General features: G+C 49.6%; 2 protein-coding genes across 30 annotated transcripts in view; both read right to left on the minus strand.

Annotated features, from left to right (window-relative positions):
- CCDC30 (coiled-coil domain containing 30) overlaps nucleotides 1-18176 on the minus strand; it is a 45793-nt gene extending 27617 nt beyond the window's left edge. For 24 of the 25 annotated variants that reach the window (XR_014591549.1, XR_014591550.1, XR_014591551.1 and 21 more), the window contains exons 1-4: nucleotides 5547-7414; nucleotides 3544-3636; nucleotides 2736-2842; nucleotides 1771-1963 (exon numbers count right to left, since the gene is read on the minus strand). Coding sequence is in view for 3 of the 25 variants with exons in the window: in XM_083876715.1 (XP_083732841.1) it covers nucleotides 1771-1963; nucleotides 2736-2842; nucleotides 3544-3636; nucleotides 5547-5819 (666 nt within the window). In the remaining 22 variants the exon portion in view is untranslated. Of the gene's footprint in view, nucleotides 1-1770; nucleotides 1964-2735; nucleotides 2843-3543; nucleotides 3637-5546; nucleotides 7415-8388; nucleotides 8543-12844; nucleotides 13021-17109; nucleotides 17231-18085 lie in introns of those variants that run through there. The other variant, XM_083876716.1, reaches the window with a different exon arrangement.
- On the minus strand, nucleotides 18153-24592 carry PPCS (phosphopantothenoylcysteine synthetase). 5 transcript variants are annotated; one of them, XR_014591572.1, is made up of 4 exons: nucleotides 24054-24592; nucleotides 23294-23397; nucleotides 21545-21937; nucleotides 18153-18253 (listed from the first exon to the last, which is right to left on the minus strand). XR_014591572.1 is itself a non-coding variant. In XM_083876719.1 (3 exons), the coding sequence occupies exons 1-3, from the start codon at nucleotides 24568-24570 to the stop codon at nucleotides 21614-21616; spliced, it is 945 nt and encodes a 314-aa protein (XP_083732845.1). In that variant the 5' UTR covers nucleotides 24571-24592; the 3' UTR covers nucleotides 21303-21613. The 5 variants fall into 5 exon arrangements, 2 of the variants coding, with proteins under 2 accessions (XP_083732845.1, XP_083732846.1); XR_014591573.1 differs by lacking the exon at nucleotides 18153-18253 and adding an exon at nucleotides 19957-20276; XR_014591574.1 differs by lacking the exon at nucleotides 18153-18253 and adding an exon at nucleotides 20283-21086.

Here is a 24592-nt window from a genome sequence, read left to right on the forward strand (position 1 = left end):
GCTCCTCTGAGATAGGAGACAAACATGGTGTGCACTGGCACCCTCATTAAGGTATTTGAACTTGCCTTCAACCTCTTTTTAGAGGCTTTTCCAGAGGCAACTGACTGGGAATTCCTCATCTCCTCCTTTGAATAATCCAGCTTGGAGTTGTGTGTCCATGTGGGATACGCCGGCACCATCTCTGACACCGCGTTTTAACCCAACACCAGGCATTAGGACACATTTTTCCTCACAGAAAGCCAGGCAGGGGATGCTAAAACCTCACCTCAGAAACCCCCTAGGGACACTCTGGACTGGTGCAGCTGCCAGTCGGGAAAGATAGATCAATCCAGGCCCGCTGCAGAGAGAATTTCCAGCACAGACAGAGGGCAGAGGAAAGAGCCCCAGCAAGGAAGAGTTCCTGGCCAGGCAGCTGAGCTCTGCCCATGGGAAGGACCTCCTCAGCCAGCCTTTGTGGGGAGAATCCCACCTACCTACCTGGCCAGACCAAAGTCTGTTTTTCTCTCTTCTCTCTGGCTGTAAATTCCCCAGCTGCTCCCCCTGTGCCCTGGCAGTGATGCTCCATACAGAACTTTCCCTGGAGAAGCAGTGCCAACCAAGCATGTAGTGCCAGTGCTCCTCACTCCAGAGAGATGGAGAGTCCCTCCAGAAAACTGAGGCTAAAAACCACCCTGACAAAGGCAGCATCAGCCTGAGAGGCTTCAGTCACAATTTACTCTTGCTCAGAGGATGGAGGTGGCCCTGCAGGTGCTCAAGGAGGCCCCTAGTATTGCCACGGTTCTGGAAAAACAGATGTTTAATAAGTGCTTCATATTTGTCCCCAGAGGTTCCCATTTGTCATATACAAATAATAAAGAATTTCTATCCACCTCCTGAAGTTAAACCATGATTTGAGTGGACTTGTCCTATTAACAGGAATAGATCCAGATTACCCTGGGATGATGGCACCCAAAATCAAGTAGGATCCAAGTTAGGAAGATGCTGCTGAGGTCACATCTTGATCAAGACTGATGGATCAGATGGATCAAGATGGATCTCAGAGCTTTTCCAAGAGAGGTGAGCAGCCCCATTCACAAGCAGCTGATGTACAACAGGATAGGAAACACTCCCGGTCCCTCAATTTGTGTGTTCAGAGGGATGTTCCAGGCCTTTACACTCAGCACTGTTTGACACATCTCCAAGATCCTGTCCCTGGGGAAAAGCCGAAGTGCAATCATCTGCTATGAGAACACTCAACAAGTGATATTTCCTGGGATCAACGAGCATCAGTGTCCCAGACAGTAGGGTCAGATGGGATATTGGGAAGAAATTCTTCCCTGTGAGGGTGGGGAGATACTAGCACAGCCTGCCCAGAGAAGCTGTGGCTGCCCCTGCATCCCTAGAAGTGTCCAAGGCCAGGTTGGACAGGGCTTGGAGCAACCAAGTGGGATAGTGGAAGGTGTCCCTGCCCATGGCAGGGGGTGGGACTCAATGGGCTTTACGGTCCCTTCCCAGTCTGGGAACCTGTGAGGGGGAACAGGACACGGAAAGACAACACTTCCATAACACCAGGGAATCTGCACTTGCAACCAAGAGTCATTTACTCCCAGCTGGGATTCTTTCCTTCCCCCTCTCTCCCAAACTGGCCAAGTTTTTCTGGCTGTTTTTCTTGTCAAACTAAGCCCAGCAGAGTGCAGGGCCAGTTCAAACATAATTCTATTTTTCCAATCAGAGAGAAAAGCAGATGGAATGAAAGAAATCCAAACCTTGTTTCTCCTATTGCTTACTCACTTTCTGGTGCAGTCCCTCCACCTCGCTTTCCAGCTTTTGCTTCTCTTGCTTGTTTTGGATCTGTGTCTCTCCTAGAATTGATTCTGGCTCCTCATTGTGGTCAACCAAACCCTCACGTTCCTGCTCCAGTTTTTGCAGCTTGTGAAGGAGCTGGGAATTCCTGCCCTCAATGTCCTCCGTGGCTTCCTGGCACCTGCACACCAAAACCCGGCATCACCAAGGATGGAACTGCATCCTAACTGCTCCCCACCAGCGAGAAAAAGCTCAGGTTTTCTTTACACTATCCTGCTGATTTCCAGTCTCACATCCAGCATGGCCTGTGCCTGTTCTTATTTAGATGGAAATTAGGGGTGATGGGATCTACACAAGGAATGATGGTCTGGGCAGGAAACAGGTCAGACATAAGGTTGCCAAAGGCAGAGAGACAACAGCAAATTCAGCTGCTTGAGGTGGAGAACAGACTTGAGAATCTGAAGGGAAAAGAGCCAGACGGATGGGATCAGCCCCCTTTTCCTCACTGAACCTGCCAGAAGAGGTGCAGCAGCTTCTGAACAGGTATTGGGAGAACAAAGCTTTGAATTCCCTTAGAAACTCCTGTTTACATACTTATGGTGGAAAGCCAGGTATTTTGGTGAACTCCTGGGGAGCAACCAAATCCAAAGAAAGCTTCCCAGCAGCAAAACAGGTTTAAAAACAACATTTTTGTCTGCAGAGAGTCCCAAAAGCCCAACTCTCTTCTTCTAGGAAACCAACAAACTGGAGGAAGTCTCAGCATTTAACTGGAAGAAGTGATTCTGCAGGACTGCATCTCCTCCAAATTTTCCCATTTGGGAGCAGAAGAACAAAGTCCAAAAGAGTATTTAAAACAATTCAATAATCAAATAATCCTGCAAGAGAGAGCACCAGAGGCACAGCACCAGGAACCAATGGAAGTACAAGGGGTGAAAGATTTCTACACCTCTCACCTTTTGTGGAGAGTTTCAACACCCTGATCTCCACGTTCCTGATACAGGGCAGTTCTGCTGGCACAAGTGTCTCCATCAGCTCCCGCTTCTTCCCATGTGCCCTGTGCCTGAGAGAAAATCAACATTAACACAGAACTAGGACTGAGATCCCAGAATCCCAGGATGGATTGGGTTGAAGGGACCTTAAAGCTCATCCCATTCCATGAGCAGGGACACCTTCCTCTATTCAAGGTTGCTCCAAGCCCAGTCCAACCTGGCCTTGGACACTGCCAGGGATCCAGGAGCAGCCACAGCTTCTCTGAGCAACCTGTGCCAGGGCCTCACCACCCCCACAGCCAGGAATTCCTTCCCAATATCCCATCTGACCCTGCCCTCTGGCAGTGGAAAGCCATTCCTCCTTGTTCTGGCACTCCAGACCTTTCTCCCAAGTCCCTCTCCATCTCTCTTGGAGCTCCTTTAGGTACTGGAAGGGACTCTGAGGTCTCCCTGCAGCCTTCTCCAAATAAACACCTCCAGATTTCCCAGCTTGGCTCCAGAGCAGAGGGGCTCTAGCCCTTGGAGCATCTCCCTGGCCTCTTCACCCAGCTCCAACAGCTCCACATCTTTCCCATGAGAGGACAGAGTGATTCCAAAGCCACCTGTGTCTCTCAGAAATAAAACATGTGAGCCATGTCAGCTTCATCTCTCGCCCCCTAGAAGCAAAATCCTCCAAACCCAGAATATCAAGGTTCTCATGGACAGCTAGGGTCTGGGATACAGAGGGGACCCTGTTTTTCTGCAATGACAAAGAAAGAGCCCTTGGAAACACCTGCAGTGAGGTCACTCTGACTCCCTCGGCTGGTGGAGGCTCTGGCCTCTCGCTTCGCTGGTACTCACAGATCTCCTCCTTGAGCTGCTCCACCTGCAACACAAAACACCTGCTTTGAGTTTTGATGTACATTCCATTTCATATTTATTATTAATTTATTACTATCATTTATCCTGAGGGATTGGTTGAGATCCTGTGGCTGCTCCAGCTGCTGAGTGGCCTCAGACAAGGAGCAGCGAAAGTAGGAATGCTGCTGCTCCAATCCATTAAAAGGTGATTTTCCTGAATTTATTTCACTTCCTGACCACACCCACATTGTATCAGATTCCAATTGCTATTTCCGAGGACACCTTTCAGTGTCTTCCATCCATGGTATCAACGGAATTCCATTTACAGCAGCAGCTCCGCACAGTCTCAGTTCATTCCAGGCCAACTGCCCAGCCTGTTCCTCCCCTACTCTTCATAACCCACAGGCAAGAAAACATCTTTCAGGACACAGAGCTGGTGTAGTAGGTAATAAAGCACATTGTCTACTACTATAAATTAAAAACTGGAGGCTTCCCAAGTTCTGTGCCAACAGTTAAACCCCATTCCTAAGGAATAAAGAGAATTTGCTTTTAGCTTAACATGTGGCTGGAACCCATCTCAGTCTGGCTACATTTTTTCCTGTTCAGTGACCACAGTATGTTACATATGTCTGGGGTTTTGGGTTTTTTTTGTTGTTGTTTTTGTTTTTTGGTGGTGAGTTTTTTTGTTCGTTTGTGGTTTTCTGTCTATATAGACCTATATATTGATATATAAATGAAAAGATTTTAATATTATATTTCTACCTTTTTATAAGCTATACATACCCTCGTGTATCCACAATGACTGAAAAGAGCAATGTCCTACAGCAAGGAAAACATTATTTGAAATAAAAAATAAGTAAACAGAGGAATTTGAACTAAGTTATGGTTTTTTGCAGCTTCAGAAACACTGTTCTATAAATACAAGGTTTGAGGTGACAGACATGGAAAAACCAGCAACTTTTTTAAATGCAAGAAGCAAAACTGCAAAAAATTCTGTACTATGAACAATACTGTAAAATTCTGAACACCTCAAGTGGGAATAAATCCCATTCAAGATATTTTCTGTTAAATATTATTTGAAAAATATCTTCTCAGAGATATATCTATTAATTTAGCAATACTCATTTGACATGAGAGAAGTGCAAGACAGCCTAGAGCTTTCAGTGCTGGGATGGCAGAGGCAATTCCAGCTCTCAAAGGCAGATCTAAGGAATTCAGGAGATAAGAACAGCAGCAGATTTTGTGCCCAATTATACATTTTAATAGGAAGCAGACTCTTCCATCCCTTTCCTGTTGGCAACCTCAGTAAGGAATTACCTGGTCTATAGTTCCTTAATTGTTCCTTAATTCTAGGTGGCATTTAGAGAATCCTGGCTGTGCAACACCAATCATTTAACTAATAGTAATGTAACAGTAATGTAATTCATTCCATTAAGAGAACCCATAGAAAATAAGCAATCAATCAATGTGGCTGAGTTAAAAATCAAAGACGCTGAGAGGGATCAAAAATAAGCATAAATTTCAAATGGATTTCAAACCAGCTGGTGGAGGTTTTAGGCTAAACTTAGGTAAACTGAAGTCTTTAATCAAGTCCAGGAATAGACATGTTCTTACTCGGTTTACACACCTGAGTTGGTGTAAACACCGACCAGGAGCAGGGAGCTGATCCCCCTCCATGAGCACACAAAAACATATCCCAAAGTCACCACTCAGAGTCCCTCAAACTCTTCCTGCATGGAAGGAAGTTCCCACAGTTACATTCTGCCTATTTCCTGAATTTTACTGCTCCATGATCCGTGATATAGCCAGACTGCAGCTCTGGAAAGACTGGGTATACAACAGAGAGGGGAAAAGGGAAGGCAGGGCAGGTTTGGGAGCAGGGATGACTTCCAGGAGCTAGCCCAGGATTGTTGGCTTGGCTTGGTGGATCCTCACCAGCTCCAGGAACGCTTTCCTCTCCAGGTCGAGCGTCTGGACCCGTGCCCGCAGTGCCAGGATCTCCTTGTCCAACCGGCTGTTGTGCTCCATGGCCCTCTGGAGCTCAGTCCTATCTGGAGACAGCAGCACCAGGAAAGTGGTCACTGGCTTGGTCCTACCAGGCCCTGCCTGGCCCACACTCCAAGTATGGATTCCAGGCTGATCCCACACATGGGAAAGGTGGGAGGCAGCATGGACATGTCCCACATCCATTGGAAATACATCCCACATCCACTTGCAAATAAATCCTGCATCCACTGGGAATACATCTCACATGCATGTGGTAACACATCTTCATGGAACACATCCACATGGGACACACCTATGTGGGAACACATTCCACATCCACATCCCCTCCCTCCCACAGCAAAGGCTGATGATCCAGGTTCAACTCTCTATCATTATTCCAGGGATTCAGTTTACCTCTGGATCACAGAGGTAAACCGAATTTCAATTACTCACCTCATCTAATATGGGTTTCACTTTCTCTTTGGAAAACCCCAACAGCCACATTATGAATTTTCACCATAAAATCCATCATGGCCACAAGCAGGAACACAATCCCAGCCAACGTATCTGTGTTATCCACACATTAAAATATAATGGAATGGCCACAACTGAAAAAACTGCACATCAGTTTTTCAATGGATCAATGAATAAATTAATCCCAACACCAATTAATGTAGATTCCCAATATCTCCAGAGCAGAAATAGGAAAAGGTGTTTGTATTAGGAGTACACATTGAGGACACACTGGTATCCCCCATCTCAGGAGACAATTTTCTTTAGAGAAAAGGAAAGAAATATTTTTCCCTTTTCAGCTTAACACTGGGTACGGGAAATTTTAGTTTAAATTTGGCTTCTATTCAGGGGAAAAAAAAATAAACAAATCTACTTTTTGGTTCCAATTTGGAAAAAGCAGCAAATTCCTTTTTCAAACAGGGATTCTGATACTGGATTTTCAGTTGTATCATTTAAAATAAAAAGCAAAGAACATCTTCACAGAATCACAGAATGGATTGGGTTGGAAGGGGACCTTGAAGATCATCTTGTTCCAACCCCCATCTTCCACCAGAATGGAAATATTACTCAAAAGCCTGTGGACCACTACACAAATTGATTATAAAACTATAATAAAATTATTAAAAGGTTGCCAAAAGGATTATAAAATTCCAGCTCTTTTGCTCTTGCAAAAATTCTGACTACACCCTATTTTCCCATTCCTTCTCCTGTTTTTCCCTCTCAGCTGCATTCAGGGTTGACCACAGGGGTGATTCCACAAGGACAGCAGTGTTTGGATGTGGCAGCCCAGTTCTGCTTTGGAAAAACCCTGCAACATTCCTTATGCACTTTGTTAAATACTATTTAAAGCCTTTCTTCACCAAAATCCCATTAACTGGGCTCAAACTGGTCAGGAATTCTTCCCTCCAATGCACACAAGTTATCACTGAACCAAAATATGCTGTTTAAGGGGGTTTTACTAAAGATGAGTGACCCCGGTTTAGGTTTTCAGTAGCAAATCAATTGATTCCCAGAATAGCTGGCTCCGAGCTTGCTGGTAGAAGCCGTGCAGAGATACAAAAGCAGGGAAGCCACTGGAATGTTGTCACCCTCATTTTGCATACACAGCACAGCAAACCCCAGAGACAAAACAAGCATTAAGCCCTTACTCACATTTTTAAAGCCTTGTATTCATCTAACATCTCAGAAAGCAAAGATTTCCCTGAGCAGGCTATGATCCATAGGAGTCCCAGGTTGGAGCCCGTCCATGCTCCAGAGTCAGCACTGGAGCTGCCACATCGCTCACCCCATCCCTGGGGACTATGGATCGATCCTTACCAAGTACAGGGATGAAAAGGCCGGGAATTATGGGGATGGAGGCTGGAGAGGAACTGCTGGGGCTGGAGAGCAGTTGACAGGGCTGGAAAGGAGCTGATAGGGCTGGAGAGGAGCTGACAGATCCTGGTGCTGTGTGTGAGCTCCAAGGGGAGCCCCAGGACTTGCAATTCTTCCCCAAACCTGCCCCAGGTAGTGCCAATCTCCTGAAGAGAGCTGGTCCCTGAAAAGGCACATGGGGCTGGGATTAGTCACCTCATGCCAGTTGCTGTTCTCCAATAAAATTCTGCATCGCAGATTTGGAGACAATGCAAGGAATCCTCCAAAAGAGCATCCAGATACCTGTGTGTCGCTAAGGACATTTTCTACGGACATTTCATTTCAAGAGCAGCTTTACCATGTCTCCCTCCAGAAAACTGTTTATTTCTACAGTCAGAATTTATTTTAAAAGCCTACTAATAAATAACACTTCAGGGCTGGTCAACAGTTATTTCAAGAAGGAGGTGAAAGGAATATTCTCAGCAAGAAAATGTACCCGGTCAATTCCCCACTGCTGCGCTTGGTAAGGATCCTATGGAGGCGACATCTCAAACTGTACCTAGAGTACCCTGGGATAAGAGGTCCAGTTCTGCTAACTAGCCCTGTGCACATGGTAATTCAGCTACTCTACTTCCAGACCAAATCATCAATCCCTCTCCATCCCCTCCCAGGGCAGAAAGCTTTCCGTGAAGGAAATTCTCAGGGATAGGAAATTCATCCAGACTGTGCAGCTGCATCACAGATCAGAGAAGCCCAGTCTCAGAATTAATGGATTTATGATTGTTAACGACTGCATTCCCACCTCCTAGGGAGCAGGCTGACTCCTGGCACTAATTTTCTCACATTCCAAGCAGAGAGGACAGACTGGCCCCCTGCTTCCCAGCGCAGAGATCAGGCCAGGAGTGGCCACCAGAGCATCACTTACCTGCTCCACTCTGTTCTTTGCTTGGTGTATCCAGCCCCTCTGCCACCCTCTGGATATCTTCCTGGGACACTACCAGCCTCTGTGGGGCCTCATCCAGATCTCCCACAACTCTGGCAGGCAATGTTGGCTCCCCCTCCAGCTCTTCCCTGCAGAACTGAAGCACAAGGGTTAATGTGCCAATGGAAATGAGGAACCCTGGGGGGATGTGATCAAGGCAGAGCTGGTTGTCGACCCCTCCACACCAGTCTCATTGAGAAAATGTGTATTTCTTCATATCCAGTGCCAGTTCCAGGACAAACCAAAGTCCCACCAGGCACGCCTGCCCCAAAATGTGAAGTGTTCCCTGGCTCTCAGTAGAAGGGATTATTTTCTGTCCAGGCTGGGCACAGCCTGAGGATGAGGCTGTGACAGTTTGGGCTCTTGGTTTTTTACTGTAAACACAGTAAAAACCTTCCCAGCCTGCCTAAGGACAAATCTGAAATGAGGGAGACCACAAGTGTGATGAGGAGCAGCTGAGGGGGCTCAGCCTGGCGACCTTCTGGCTCTCCATAACTCCCTGACAGGAGGGTGCAGCCAGCTGGGGGTCAGGCTCTACTCCCAGGAAACAAGGACGGACAAGAGGGAATGGTGTCAAGCTGTGCTAGGGAGAGTTTAGATCGGATATTAGGGAAAATTTCTTCATGGAAAGGGTGGTCAGACATTGGAATTGGCTGCCCAGGGCAGTGGTGGAGTCACCATCCCTTGGAAGTGTTCAAAAACCCTGTGGATGTGGCACTTGGGGACATGGGTGAGTGGCGGCCCTAGCAGTGCTGGGGGAATGGTTGAACTCAGTGATCTTGGAGGGCATTTCCAACTTCGGTGATTCTATGAAATCTCAACTATGAGCCAGCAGGAAAATGTGTATTTCCTTATTTCTGTCTCCCTAGGAAGCTGTATGCATTCCTGCTGCTGTGGGAATTCAGCTACCAGTGCCTGACAGGTGTGAGCAGATCCAGCCTTGCACACAGAGATGTTCCTGAACAACAGAACCACCACCACACAGCCATGCATCCCTCAGTACTGCCATGTGTCCCTTGGCACTGCCATATGTCTCTCAGGATCAATGAGGAGGATTTTCATTTCTGATGTATCTTGACTAGAAGGGGTTTTGTTACCATGCCTTGTACTTGACAGGAATGTTTCAACCAGAGTTATCCCAAACCCTTGCGAAAATCCCTCACTTTTCTGAGCTCCTCCTGGGAGCTCTGGGGGTTCATTGTTTTATTAAGTCCTCTAATTTCCTGCGGCTGCCCATGAGAGCTGGAGGACTCAGTTTTGCCCCAAGTGTTGGCACTGAGTGTAATTGGTTCACTTTGTCAGAGTAACACTGGGAGACTCAGAATCATGGGATCATAGAAAGGCTTGGAATGGAAGAGACTTTAAAGCTCATCCTATTCCACCCCTGCCATTGTTGCCATAAGGCCTCCGTTAGCAGTAGTTAGGCTAAGGAGTTGGTTCCTGTTGCAGGCCCATGAGAACCAAACCTGAGCCTGAGAATCTGCAGATGCAAGGAACAACGTTTAAAGAACTTAGTAGAGCATGTAGTACATATAGGTATACAAATTACTTGTGAAATATGATTACATGGTTACCAATAAAATGTTTTCTATGGTGGGAGTTAAGCTTAGAAAATTAACCTTTATTTTAGCTAAAGCAAGCGTGCAAAATTTACAGCCATTAGAAAGGTTACCTGGAAGATGAATGTGAATGTTTGAAGTGAAGTATGTAGGAAACTGCACGTAGGCTGATGAAGTAAGACTTGTAACAAAGGTATAAAAGATGAGCATCTTTGTAACCAACTTGGGACACTGACTCTGGGACGCTAGTCCTCAGGTCCCCAGGGCCCTGAATAAAGCACCGCATAAACTGACACTCTGTTGGTTTGTGTTTTCTCTCGGGATCGGGCAACACCATGGGCAGGGACACCTTCCACTATCCCAGGCTGCTCCAAGCCCTACCCAACCTGGCCTTGGACACTGCCGGGGGTCCAGGGGCAGCCACAGCTTCTCCAGGCAGCCTGTGCCAGGGCCTCCCCACCCTCACAGCCAAGAATTCCTCCCACATTCCCCCTCGTCCTGGAACTCCAGACCCTTGTCTAAAGCCCCTCTCCAGCTCTCCTGGAGCCCCTTCAGGCACTGGAAGGGGCTTTAAGGTCTCTCCAGAGCCTTCTCCAGGTGGACACCTCCAGCTCTCCTAGCCTGGCTCCCAAGGGGCTCCAGCCTTCAGAGCATCTCCATGGCTTCGCTCCAACAGGTCCTTCCTGTGCTGGGGATCCTGGAGCTGGAGCAGCACTGCTGGGAGGGGAGTCTCTTCTGAAAGGAACAGAATCATGATGCCGTTTGGCCTTTGAGGTGCAAACACACACCCCTGGCTCATGTCCAGCTTTTGATCCAGAAGAATGCCCAAATCCATCCTGCAGGGCTGCCCTCCATGAATTCCTCCCCCAGCCTGTGCTCATTCTCAGACTGCCCCGACCCAAGCAAAGGGACTTGAACTCCACGAGCTTCCCTGGACCACTGCTCCACATCCCTCTTTTTTATCAAGTTACACATTCCTGCTCCACTGCATCTACACTGAGGGGGTCCTAAGGCTCAGCACATTGATTGCCGTTGATATTTGGCACTTCAGAGGGTGAGTGAGCTAGCATGTGCCATGAATCCAGATGGCGTTTCCCTATGGATTTCTTGGAGCTGACCACACAGAGAGACAGATTGTATCCCACCTTTCTGCTTTCCTGGGGATGCAATAAAACAATCAATTCTGCTTGAGGAGTCTGGCTAAAAGCTGAATTCATTCCTGTACCAGACAGGAACATGTCTGGTCCTTCATTCCAAGAGTGGAACGGGTCAGCTGGGAAAAAGCAAGGCCACACATTCCAGTAAACAGAGTAAGAGGAGCAATTAACACATTAACCTGTAACACTAATGGTTCTGCAAAACAAGTGGGATGCTCCTGGGAACAATGGAGTGTTTAATCAACAGTTTCTGCTCCACAGGCACGGACAGCAATTACATCACTAGGGAGAGTAATCAGACCTGTCAGGGAGACTGTTTTCCGGGAAAACACATCCCCAACGTGTCCTTTACACAGACAAGAGTGTAAAAACACAGAAAGAGTGTAAGAAATGTGGAGAAGCTGTGGTTGATTGTAAACAAAAAGCATTAGATTTGTAACAATTCATGTAAGCGTTCAAGACTAGGTTGGAGCAATCTGGCCTAGTGGAAGGTGTCCCTGATCACTTCCAATCCAAACTGTTGTGTGATTCCACTCCTGTCAGCAGGAAGAAGCAGAAAGCAACAAGAGAATGAGACCTGACCCCTATTTGAAGTCTTGCTTCCTCCTCACTGCTTGGGACCTTAGGGACAAACAGCAGCTCCCAGAATCCCAGAGCACTCCTGGACTCCAGTTCCATGGAGACATTGCCATAAGTCAGGAGTAGGCGGAAAGTGGTGGCCTTGGAAGCATAGAATCAGAATATCCTGAGTTGAAAGGGAACCAGAAGGATCATCCAGTCCAACTCCTGGCCCTGCACAGACATCCCAACAATCCCACCGTGGGCATCCCTGGCAGCGCTGTCCAAACCCTCCTGGAGCTCTGGCAGCCTTGGGGCCATGTCCATTCCCTGGGGAGCCTGGGGAGTGCCCAGCAGCCTCTGGGGTAGGATCTTTTCCTGATATCCAACCTAACCCTCCTTGGCACAGCTCCAGCTGCTGTCTCAGATCCTGGCCCTGCTCACAAAGAGTAGAGATCGGAGCTGCCCCTCAGGAGAAGCTGCAGCCCCCAGTGAGCTATGCCCTCAGCCTCCTCTGCTCCAGCTGAACCCAGAGAAAGTCATTCTTACCCAGTGAAGATCCTTACACCAAGCACATCACAAACTCCTCAACACAGGATTATAATTAATCCGTGTCACTGTCCTGGTGCAGACGTGGGAGTAAATCAAGTGCAAAGTGTGAGAATTAAGAAAGGCACTGACTTAGAATCCTGGAATCCCAGACTGGTTTGGTGTTGGAAGGGATTTTAAAGCTCATCCCATTCCATCCCCTACCATAGGCAGGGACACCTTCCACTATCCCAGGCTGCTCCAAGCCCAACCTGGCCTTGGCCACTACCAGGAATGGTGCAGCCACAGCTGCTCTGGGCACCCTATGCCAAGATCTCACCACCCTCATAGCCAGGAATTCCTACCCAATATCCAATCTAGACATACTCTGTCAGTTTGAAACCATTCCCCCTTGTCCTGGCATTCCAGACTCTCATAAATACTTTCACTCCATCTTTCTTGTAGCTCCTTCAAGTATTTCAGCCCCAAGACTCCACAGTGGCCTCAGAGACAGAAGACACAATTTTCATTGCAGAAATATGCTGAAGATATTCCTTCGCAGCTCTCAGGCAACCAGAGCCACAGAGCAGGAGGTACCTGGAGTCCATCAATTATGCTGTGGGATTCCAGCTGCCGGGCTGCCACTTCCAGCTTTCCTAGCAGTGCCACCCGCTCCACCAGGAAATATGCAACCTGTTCACTGGCAGCACTGCAGGAGATCTGGGATAAACCTTCCTGCTCCAGCATCTCCTCCACCTCCTTCAGCTGGGTTTCTGCAAGGCAAGGCTTGGTGTCAGCAGAGGAGAAAGAAAGGGCGGGATTTCCTGGAGATCTGTCCCAGCTCCTCTAAACATTCCTCACTGCAACAGCCCCATTTCTCCTGGAGCCTAACTCTTCCTCAAGTCTCTCCTGCTTCCCATTTCCCTCACTGCTTCCCATTCCCTGCTATCCATTATCTCACCCCTATTCCCTCTCTCCCAAGGTTTCTCTTCACATACCCTTCCCTGCCTGCCAAGCATGTGATAGGCCCTGCTCCCCCCAGGAGTTGGTTTATCCTCAGCTCCTTCAACCCCAAGTACAGCTTGGTGGAAACTAAACAGATTAAATTAAACAAATACTGAGAAAACCAGGGAATCATTAAGGTTGAAAAGACCTCCAAGAGCATCAGCTCTGACCCTCAGATCATCAAGTCCAACCTTGAAGAGAAAGCAAATAGACGGACACAGAGTCACAGATGTTCTTCTTTGGCAGGAGACACATAAAATACTAAATTGGTCCTAGAGAATATCACAATTTTTCCAAGGAAGGTCTAGGAAGGAAGCAGATCTAAACACCTTTAAGAATTAAAACGCCAGTGCTTCAATGTTTATCCAAAAATTATAGCCAGGAAGACCCTGTACTGGGAAAAACTTCCAGACTCAAGGGTCTCTAAGGCAGAAAGGTGACGACAGGACTTGCACGACTCAGTTTATGGCTGGGCACCATTGTGTTTGTGCAACCAACAGTTGTTAAAAAGACCCCCTCGTTGGTGTGTTTGGAATTTACCTGTCAGGAGAAAATGAGGAACCTTTGGTGTCTGGCATGATGAGGGCAGCAACTCCTGCATTGATCTAGCAGCTTATGGAGCCATGGGAGGGCTTTTCAAACCCTCCCTGTGTTATCTGTATTAAAACCAAAACCAACAGATTCTAACCAAATTTCTAGCCCAAACCAGATTACAAAGGCTTCTAAGTGCTGTAAGATGGGAAGTGCATGGAGTTGTATAGAGGTAGGAGGGATATTCACGCTCTTTCCCTCCTCAAGAATCTAGAGTAGGACAGCAGAGGTTCAGCAGAGCAAATATTCCTCAGACACAGGACATATAGAGACCTGGACAAGCCTCCCCCTCACTATCATGTACTGATTTAACATAGGACCCAGTGCAATCACATCCCGAGGCTCCGATCGATCCCATGTTTCCACTCCACGCTTTGCAGCCAGCTCCATCCAGTCCTGTGGATGGAAAACACCCTGCGGTTTCCCTGGCATCTTCCCCAGGGAGACAAAGCACAGCCTGGTCAATACAGGGTCAAACAGGGCTCCCCAGCAGCTTCCTGCTCCAGCAGAGTAAACAAGGCAGGATCAAAACTGCTCCATGTGCCTTGGGAAGAGCCCATGGTTCACACTAAACTGAACCCCAACCTGCCTGGCAGTTTCTTCCCACAGTTCTGCCAAATCCCAGAAATGAACAGAAACTGCTCTGGGTTATGCCCAAGATGGGACACCCTATGCCCTGCCAGTGCTCCCCTTGTCCCCAGCCTGCAGCATAGGATGAAGTGGTATCATTTTAGATCCCAGACATATTCCAGAAGCTGCAGAGCAAAAAGAATTTGTGAGGATGAGGGAGGTCTGTCCATATAGCACAGATGAGTAAATCCCTATAAGTAATTTACCTATGAGTAAATCCCACTGATTCCTTACAACCTCTTTCCCTCCCTCATCCAGTGTCTGGGAAGAGCCAACCCCGGCCCCAGGCACACAACAGCTCCACTGGCATCTCCCACCTCTGTCCACTCTTGTTTGGAAGCAAATTTTACATTAATAGTTGTATTTTTCTACCCCAGGAATACTCTGAGAAACAGCAGCCACCTCACCTCATTTCCCTTCCCTGGTCCCAGAGAGCAGAGATAAAATCCTCTGCTCCAGAGGAGCTGTAGCCTGGGATGAGCTCTGCTCTCAGGCCACCCTCAGCCTCCTTGGCTCCAGCTGAACAAACCTAGATAAAAGGACCAGTCACTCAATAAAGTTCTCTACAAGGAGAACTTTACATCTACATCTTGAGGCTGGCACTTCTCTCTGCAGGTGACAGCCCAGAGGGAGCAGGGCTTCCAGACTCTTAAATTATCCACACACATCCCAGGAGAGAAGCCAATGCCAGCCGTGAGTCAACAAGTCCTGAACCTCAAAATCTGAGTCATACCCCAAAAAAAGCTCCCTCCAGAAACACTCTATAGCACCAAAGCCACACAACCCCCTCAGGGACAACACATTGGGAACAACTGGATGGCAACCAGCAATCCCTCCTGGCTACACTGAGATCCATGGTCAAGGATCTCAGCTTCCAGTCCAGAGGTACTCATCGCTCAAGAGCCTCAGGAATCCCTAAGAAATGGAGAAAGTCCAGAGGACCAGAGCCATCAGGAAGAAATTACCAAATTACCCCATTCCAGCTTTGGAGACTGTTGCTGTGTGTAATTTTGTGTTTTAACAGCATACAGTTTGTCCCGTTTCACCCTCCGCAGGGTGGTGGTTTTGCCTGGGTTGTGTCTACCCATTGGCCTGTCAATCTTCCCCGACAAATATCTCTTATTCTCGAATGTTCTGTCAGTCTCCCCTGGTATCAGGCCCTGCCTGGACTGCCCCTTGGGGAAACTCCTTTTATTTGAGGCTCCACTGGTCTGTTTATATAGATCTCCTTTCCTTATATTATCCTCCCCATTGGTTTGTGTTCTGTAAATTTCACCTTGTGTCCCTCCCTGGTCTTCTCCCTATTGGCCCCTTGACCCCAAACTCCACCCTGACTCTGTCCCTTAAAACCCATGGTTCAGCCTTTGTTCCCAGTCTTCACCTCTGCACTACATTCGAGTTACATTACGATTTACATGGCTTTAATAAACGATCCTCGGATTGCATGTGAAGCCCACTTTGTTCCTTTATACACTGACTCTACAGCGACTTCTTGGGACTCTCCCGAGGATTATGTCGTTCCCCTGTTAAGTGCCATATCACCAGGCACGAGACAACAGGGGATATTCTGTTTTTCTCCTGCCACCTTGTGGGAAGGGAGAGAACCAGGAACAGAGTTTTCTGCCACAGCGAGACTCCCAAGAGCTCATTATTCATTTTAACCTTCATAAGTAGCCTTTTCACCACAAATCACAGCTTTACGTGCCCAGAGAAATCAAAATTTTAGGTAAATCAGTCTTTGGAAAGTCACACCACCAGATATGCCCCCCAAAAACGCAACCAATGTTCAAAATTTTCCCCAAACTCCTGTATTTGCTGCCCCAAAGCCTGCATCACAAAGATCATCCCAAATTTTATCGCCCCCAATTTTATCTTAGGACCAAAACAATACAGCTCACAAAAGTAGTTAATGGTGACATGGGCTATGAGCACCACTGAACATACAACAAAAGACTGAAGAAAATCAAGAATTAAACCTAGCAAAAGAGACCCTAGAGTTTGAAAATAAATTATTTGAAGCCAAATAAGTAAAATAATTTGTTTAAACAAAATTACTGAAGCTCTGAAGGGGCCCTGAGCAACTTGGTCTAGTGGAAGGTGTCCAGGCCCATGGCTGGGGGTGGAACTGGATGAGCTTTAAGGTCTCTTCCAACCAAAACCATCCTGGAATTCCACGACAAGCACACCCAACTTTTGAATCGCCAGAACAAACAATTCCTGTCCCTCCCATTGTTTTAAAAAACGTGGAGTTTGTGTAAACCAAAGCCAAGACCAAATTCACTGACTTGGTAGGAGCGACAAACAATTAAGAGATAGAAACCAAAGAGCACCACCAATTCTGGTCTTCAAACAGCCTCTGGAAGATACTTTATGCAACAACAGAGCTACATAGAGAACCTGCCAAACTCCCTGAATAAAGGCAGTAAAAGCAGACAAGAACCTCTAAATAAATTACAAATCTCTTTGAACACGTCACTAACACTTTTAGCAACTTCTCAAACAACAAACCACTGAGAACTCCGTGAGAGCTCCCTGAGAACTCCCAAAAAATGCTGCTCAGCTCTCCAAGAAGCTTTCCAGACCTGAACACCTGCCAATGCATTCCCAGGGCCCACACTCCAGAGGGAAGGGATTACCCTGCTTCAGCCGTTGCTGTGCCAGCTCCAATCTGAGCTGCTCATTCTCCTTCTCATACTCAGAGGCAATGGCATCCCACTCTTCCGTCAGGGTATGGACATGGTCGACATAGCTTTCCACCTGGAATAAAGAAAATCCAGCTATTCCCATGCCTGCCAGTGCCTCCAGTGAACCAGCAGCACATAAAGTTCTCCATTCCATCATGTTTATGGAATAACCTCAAATATTTGTAGAACAATATGTCTTATGCCTTTGGAATACCTGGGAATGGTAAAACCTTGACTGGGAGGTCAGGAGGTCTTGCAGCTATGGGGGTGCTGGGATGTGGGGAGCTTTCAACCATGGCTCTGTGGGAGCTGCTGGACTCACCAGGTGCTTTTTGATGCCCAGTATGAGGAATGGGGACATAAACCCCAAGTTCCCAAGGCCAGCAGTGCAGCAATGACGCACCTGAACCTGCTGCTGCAGAGGGGGGATCAATGGATACAGGCCTGGGTGAGTAAACCCCAGGGGTATCCCAGAACCACTAAGGTTGGAAAAGGCTCCCAAGAGTCCAACCTGTGACAAAACTCTATCTTGTCACGAGACCAGAGCACTGAGTGCCATGTCCAGCTGTTCTTTGGACACCTCCAGGCATGGGGACCCCATCACTGCCCTGGGCAGCCCCTACCAATGCCTGACCACGTTTTCAGTGAAGAAATTTCTCCTCATGTCCAACCAGAATCTCCTCGGGCACAACTTGAGGCCACTAGCTCTCGTCCTGTCCCTGTTCCCGGGGAGCAGAGCACGACTCCTCGCGGCCGTCCCCTCCTGTCAGGGCGTTTCGGAGAGGCAGAAGGTCCCGCCTGAGCCTCCTTTTCTCCAGGATGACTCCCTTTTCCAGCTCTCTCAGCTTCTCCAGGCGCTCCAGCCCCTTCCCCAGCTCCGTTCCCTTCCCTGAAGAGGCCCCAGCCGGGTCTGCTCTCCGGCCCTTACATCTCTCATGTCCTGGGCCCGCCGCTGCTCCAGCTCACCCAGCCGGGTCTCAGCTCCCTGCAGAAGCCGCCAGGCCAGACCCAGCTGCTCCTCGGCTGGGGCGGCAGGATCGGCGCCCTCCGCCCTCCGCTAGTGCTGGATAGTGTCCGCTGGCACCGGGGGCTCCGCCTGCAGGGCAGCGAGAGGAGCCGTGAGAGACGGGGGATCTCGGGTACCCCAAACCCCTCGGGACGATCCTGGGAGTACGGCCGATCCCCCGAAATGCCCCCAGGGCGGCCGGTGCCGGGGACACAACAAATACCCCGAACCTCACCCTGGGCTGGTCCCGGAGGTACAACCGGCCCCCGACGCCTCCGGGCCGACCCGGGACACCCACCGGGGAGGCGGCGACCGCGTCCATGCGGCGGGATAGACTCCCGGCGCCATGGCGACAGGCCACGCCCCTTGCTGCGGCCGCGCCCCCATCAGCCCTGCCGTGACTGGGCCGCGTTAGGCCACGCCCCCATACGTCACGTGTGGTGGAGAGGACGCGCTCCCGCCACTCCCCCTCCTCGCTCCGTGACGCCTCCTGGTGGCTGACAGCGGGCGAAGCGGCGCTCCCGCTCGGGTGAACAAAAGGGGCCAAAAGTTCTCCCAGTTTTCTTCTAAACCCCAAGTTAATCTGCTGAACCTAAAGGGGAAGAGGGCAAGTCCATGGAGCCAAGCCAAGAGAAGGCTTTAGGGAGACCTTAGAGACTATGCCAGTTCCTACAAGGGACTCTAAGAGAGCTGGAGATGGACTTTGGAAAAGGACATGGAGTGACAGGATAGGATGGTTTCCCACTGCCAGACAGCAGGGTTAAATTGGATATTGGGAAGAAACTCTTCTCTGTGAGAGGGAAGGCCCTGGCACGGGCTGCCCAGAAAAACTGGAGTACCCCACACCTGGAAGCGTTCCAGGACAGGTTGGACAGGGGTTGGAGCAACCTCAGCTAATGGAAGGTGGAATGAGATGAGCTTTAAAGCCCCTTGCAACCCAAAGATGACTCCATGAGATTGAGCAACTGCAGAGCTAAGTAGGTCCATCCTGCAGAATCAACTCGCTGGCTGAAGACACTGCGCAAGCAAATGGTAGAGAAAGGAGAAGACCAGGACATGGAGAAGAGGGACATGGCAGAGTCCAGTGAGGACCTTCCACTGATCCCTCTAGGATCCTTCAGAAAGCAACGGACAGATCCTGGACTTGCAGGAGCCATTTCCAAATTAGGTACCACAGCCACCACTCCCAGAGTGCTGGTGCTCAAACACTGCCAGAGTGGGAGCACTTGTGGGCTTGGTTTAACCTCACACTTGGGACAAGTGCATCCCTGACATGGGATCAGGATGGCTGTGGCTCAGTGTGAGCTTAACTCCCCAGCTGCCACTTCACAAATAGGGGCAGACACAATTTGGAAGCCCACAGTGTGTTCCCAAGTCCAATGAAACCCCAAGATTCCCTAGGCCCACTGCCCATCTTCTCCTCAAAAAGCTCAGATTACTCCTCTCCTTCCCAACCACCTCTGAGAAATTCTGGGACACTCTGAAGACAGCATTGGTGGCATTTCTCCCAACCCATGTCGCAACACTCCTCCAAGGGTACTTTCAACTTACACAAGTTTTTATATTCTCATCCCTGCTGGCCCATCCATGCTGTCCAGAGGCTCCAAACTAACACAAGGGAAACCCCAGACTTGACACTCCCATCAATTATATACTGGGAGATGAAGACAGGCAATTCTTGGAGCTTATTCACCTTCTTTATCAGTCCTGGCCACAGAGAAGTTGTGAGTTCCTTCTCCTGACCCAGTTACAAGCTGGATCTCTCCCCTCCTGATCAACCTGGACTTCTCCCATCACTGATGGGATCCACCGATCTCATCCTTGTGTTCTTTTCTTGCTCTACTGGTTTTATTTTCCTTGTTTGCTGAGCACCCCTCACTTTCAGAGGATTGGAGTTATTACAAAATCACTCCTGCCTCTTGAACACTTTGTGGTTTTACCCAGAGCACAGTCTCACCTCTTGAAATGTTTCCAGCATTCCCATGATTCTTTCCAGGATCCTAGTGAATTTATTTTGAGGACAGTCCATGAGCAGACACATAGTGGACAGCCGGAGAGCTGCTGTTAAGTTTCTTGCAGGCATGAGAAACATACACTTTGAAGCTGGTAACCACTGAAAGAAGGTTTAGATAAAACCAGGAACATTCCAGTTCTAAATCCACACAGTCTAGAAGAAATCTTCCCCTTCCAGGGTCAATCACTGCCACTCCTTCTGCTGTCAGACAATCATGGAATCACTAAGCCTGGAAAAGCCCTCGAAGATCATTAAGTCCAACCATTCCGCCAGCACTGCCATGTTTACCCTAAACCCCATCCCCAAATGCCACATCCACACTTTTTTTTTTAACATTTCATGAGATGGTGACTCCACCACTGACCTGGGCAGCCTGTGCCAATACTCAAACACCTTTCCATGAACAATTTTCCCAATATCCAACCTGGAGCCTCCCCTGGCACAGCCTGAGGCTGTTTCCTCATCCTCTCCCTTGTTCCCTGAGAGCAGAACCCAACCTCCCCTAGCCGCCCCCTCTTGTCAGAGAGTTCTGCAGAGCCAGAAGGTCTCTCTGAGGCTCCTTTTCTCCAGGCTGTGCCCCATTCCCAGCTCCCTCAGCTGCTCCTGGTGCTCCAGACCCTTCCTCAGCTCCGTTCCCTTCCAAGGACTCCACCCCCCTCAGTGCCCACTCCCCTTCTCCAACCTCGGCCTCAAGCTTGGATCCATCCTCTGTGGTCTGTGCCAAATGTGGCTTTGCCTTTGTTTACAGAGCTCTGCAGTGACACTTGAGTCTTGTTTAGTGAGAGCTACCCAAATACTGCCTTGGAAAACTTTCTGGTGTAAATGGAATATGAAACAAAACAATCTTCAAGTACCTGGGATAGAAGGAAAACCTTTGGAACAGCTGCTTTAGGGACACTGCTGCAGCACCTGAAATGTAGGAACACAGGATCTCTCCCAGGAACTCTCATGGCACAAAAGCTGCTTCCCCTAAGTCACTATCACCTCATTCTCCTTTTTGCTACCCTGGTTTCAACATCCACTCTCAACACCAGATGATTCCCCTCTCCAGTCATAAAATCAGCGTATCTTTCCTGCAAAGCCCCATTCCTTCTTCCAGCCATTCTAAAAGACACTTCAAAGAGGGAGATTCAAAAAATTCTTTATATATAGAGACCTTCATCATTTCTTGTTCTCCCAGTTCTCCCAGCCCATGGGACAGAAACAAGCTCCTTTCCTCCTTTAGACACCAGGACAAATATCCTTTGGAATGGCTTCACTTTCATGTATTTCTCTTTTACAAAGCCACTACAGCCATGGCCAAGCTGTAGAAAAGCGACAGTGTTGGACGGCCCTCCTTAGTGTTCCCCTGGGATTGTTTTATTTACCTGGACAGGCAATCACTCCAGTCCCACTCCCTTTGCAGCACAATTCCCTTGTTTCCTCCGAGCTGCTCCTCATTCTTTTCTCTCTATAAAGGCCGTATGCTGGCCCTGGAGGTAACTCACAATCTTCTCCTCTATTTCCATTCCTTGTGCTACTTCCTCATCAGACAGGGATAAGGGAGTCTGGGAGTCTCTGGTGACAATGATGACAGAGGTTCTCTGGGATTCCAGGACATTGGCCACCACCACCTGGTGCCGGTATTTCTCCAGAGCCTGCCGAGATTTATCCAGGAGGATCTGAGGATCTGTCTCCAGTTTGAAGGAAATCACAAAGGCCTCAGGGGCCCAGTCTCTGACCAGGGGTGACAGCATTTTTGGCACCATCTTCATTGTGATCTGCAGTGGGAAAACACAGAAAGTAAAAGTTAGTAAAAACATTACAGGGAGTTTTAATAAGAGATGGGAAAGAGGGAAATTCCAGCTTTGTTTCATATACCATTTACACCAGGAAGCTTTTCAAGGCAATGTTTGGGCAGCTCTCACCAAACAAGGTTCAAATTACAATAAATTTAAATTAAATGATCCATGCGGTGCTCATTGTCAGGAAATTCTAAGGCTGGGCCACAGGAACCCTGAATTTCCAGAGCTAACCACACTGGGAGAATATAAACATGAGGAGAGAAGATTTTAAAAAGCATTACAACTGCATAAATCTGAGTTTTCAGCTCTCCAGAATCCAGATAGCTTATCCTACCTTCACTTTTCCTTCTGTCAACTCCTTAACACGCATGTGGCATAAAAGTGCTAAAACATGAGGAAAAACAGCAGGAGACTTTGTTCTCCAGCTTCCCAACTTCTGGATCCATCACTGGGAATCAGGCCAGGTCTCATCTTTCTGATGCTAATGATAAAGAATGAAGCCCAGCAACTCCTTAGAAAGTAATTAATTAAATAAATTTGGTATTTGTTACATAAAGAATTCCAGAGCCACCTGCTCCCATTGCTGAGAGGGACCTCAGTGCTGCAGTGTTGGACTGTCATTTGTACAAGCAAGATGGATCCCAGAGTCACAGAAGAGTTTGGGGCTGGGAGGGACCTTAAAGCCTGTGATGGGCAGGGACACCTTCTGCTATCTCAGGTTGCTCCAAGCCCCACCCAACCTGGCCTTGGACACTCCCAGGGAAGCGGCAGCTACAGCTTCTCTGGGCACCTGGCCCTGTGCCAGGGCCTCACCACTCCAGTAGCTATTCTAGGAGCACTTCAGGTCTCTGAGACCCACCCTCTCCTCATCTCCATGAAAGCACAGGCAGCTTTAAAGGACAAAGCCAGAGGAGCAGTACTACTTCAGGGGCCCTTCTTCATGTGCCACACCACAATTGCAGACATGTTGAAGCTGCCCCATGCAGCACTGACCTCCCTGCAGATAACCCATGGCACCACTCACCCCTTCATCCCACCCTAAAAATAAACCTGGATCAAAGGAGAACAGGGCTGATCCTGCCCTGCCTTGTATCTGGGCCCCTCAGTGCAAGATAAGAACAAAACAATGCAACTACAGGATTTTCACAGGGTTCTGTCCCTGTGCAATCTCATCCTCCCATTCCCTCTGACAACACACACAAGTTGCTGATTTCCAGCTTTCTCATTTTCCTGGGTTTTATCCACAGCCAGTTCTCAGGAGAAGGACCCTGGAAGCAAATAGGGGATAGCTCAGGGGAGTGACAGAGGGAGCCATGCCCAGGGGGGCCTCACCTGCAAGGGCCCCTCTGAGGACTGGATCTTGTGCTCCGGCATCTCAGAGACTGGGATGTAGAAATCCGACACGGCAGCTGCCAGGTAGAACATGACACTGGAGCCTGTGGGAACATGACTGCTGTCCCCCACTGCCATGGCCAGTCTTTACCACCCCAGAGCCAGCCAAGCAGCCACCTCCACACACCAAACAAGGGAGACCAAGGCCACCCTCAGGGATCCTCCCAGCACAATCCTGAGCAGAGCAGCACTGACCCCATCCTGGGGTCCCCTCAGATACACTGTTCTCCGCTGGAGATCTGTCTTGTTCTCTCTTCCCAAGCCACAACAGCCCCCAGGGACAGCCCAGATCCTCATGCCGGGGTGCAGGAGCCCTCCAAACAAGGGGGTCCCCTTGTCCCCTCATGTCAGAGCCCCACAGGCACCAGGATCACCTTACATCTGGACCCTGGGGCTACTGCGAGGGGGTTCTATCATCTACCCCATGCTGGGGACCCACTCGACCTACCACCACAACCATCACATCCCCTCGTTCTTGGTCCACCAGTCCCCTCACACTGGAGACCCCCATCTGTTCTCATCCCGAACCTTTGCACGGGACCACCCTGTTCCCTCATTCCTGGGCTCCCTCACACTGGAGACAGCCCTGGGGGCTTCATTCTCTCTTGCCTTGTGCCCCACGAACTGGTGGTCACCCTGCCCCTCATTCCTGGGTCCCCCCGGCTCCCCCCATCCCCTCACTCCCGGGCTCCCCGCGTACCGAGGGGCGCCAGGGCTCGGGCGGCCGCGCGCAGCAGCGCCAGGTACTCAACGAGCCCTGTGAACTCGATGGCGAGCAGCGCGTCCGCCTCGGTGGCGCGTTGGTACTCGCGGAGCGCGGGCAGCAGCGCGGGCAGCGCGGCGGGGGCGGCGGCCACGCCGGGCGGCGGCCCCGGGGTGAGGCGGAGCACATCGAGCAGCGCGGGCCCGTGCGGCGGCAGGGCGCGAGCCCAGGGGAAGACGGAACGGGCGCGGTGCAGGAAGCACACGCCGTACCCCGCCCGCACGAGCCGCTCGGCTGACGCGGCCCCGCGCCGACCGCTGCTGAAGTTCTCCAGGAAGCGTACGGCGCGCGCCTCCAGCGGCACCCGCGTCCCCCCCGACGTCACCAGCGCCACGCGCCGCCCGCGTGCCGCCTGCGCCGCCGCCCAAGCCCGCACCCGCCCCTCGACCGCCGCCGCATCCACATTGTTGTCCTCGTCCTTGTCCTTCAGCTTCGCCGCCATCGCCGCCGCCATCGCCGCCCCGCACGGCCCGCCG

The sequence above is a fragment of the Zosterops lateralis genome (assembly GCF_965231275.1).
Source record: "Zosterops lateralis genome assembly, chromosome: 22".
Lineage (NCBI taxonomy): Eukaryota > Metazoa > Chordata > Aves > Passeriformes > Zosteropidae > Zosterops > Zosterops lateralis.

What these genes read in the sequence shown, in the direction of transcription:
- PPCS (XM_083876719.1), bottom strand. Translation starts at nt 24,570, where the DNA reads ATGGCGGCGGCGATGGCGGCGAAGCTGAAGGACAAGGACGAGGACAAC. An exon ending in CCGAGCCCTGGCGCCCCTCG is followed by an intron (nt 23,398 to 24,053) that starts GTACGCGGGGAG and finishes ATGTTCCCACAG; the next exon opens with GCTCCAGTGTCATGTTCTAC. An exon ending in CCTCAGAGGGGCCCTTGCAG is followed by an intron (nt 21,938 to 23,293) that starts GTGAGGCCCCCC and finishes TTCCCACTGCAG; the next exon opens with ATCACAATGAAGATGGTGCC.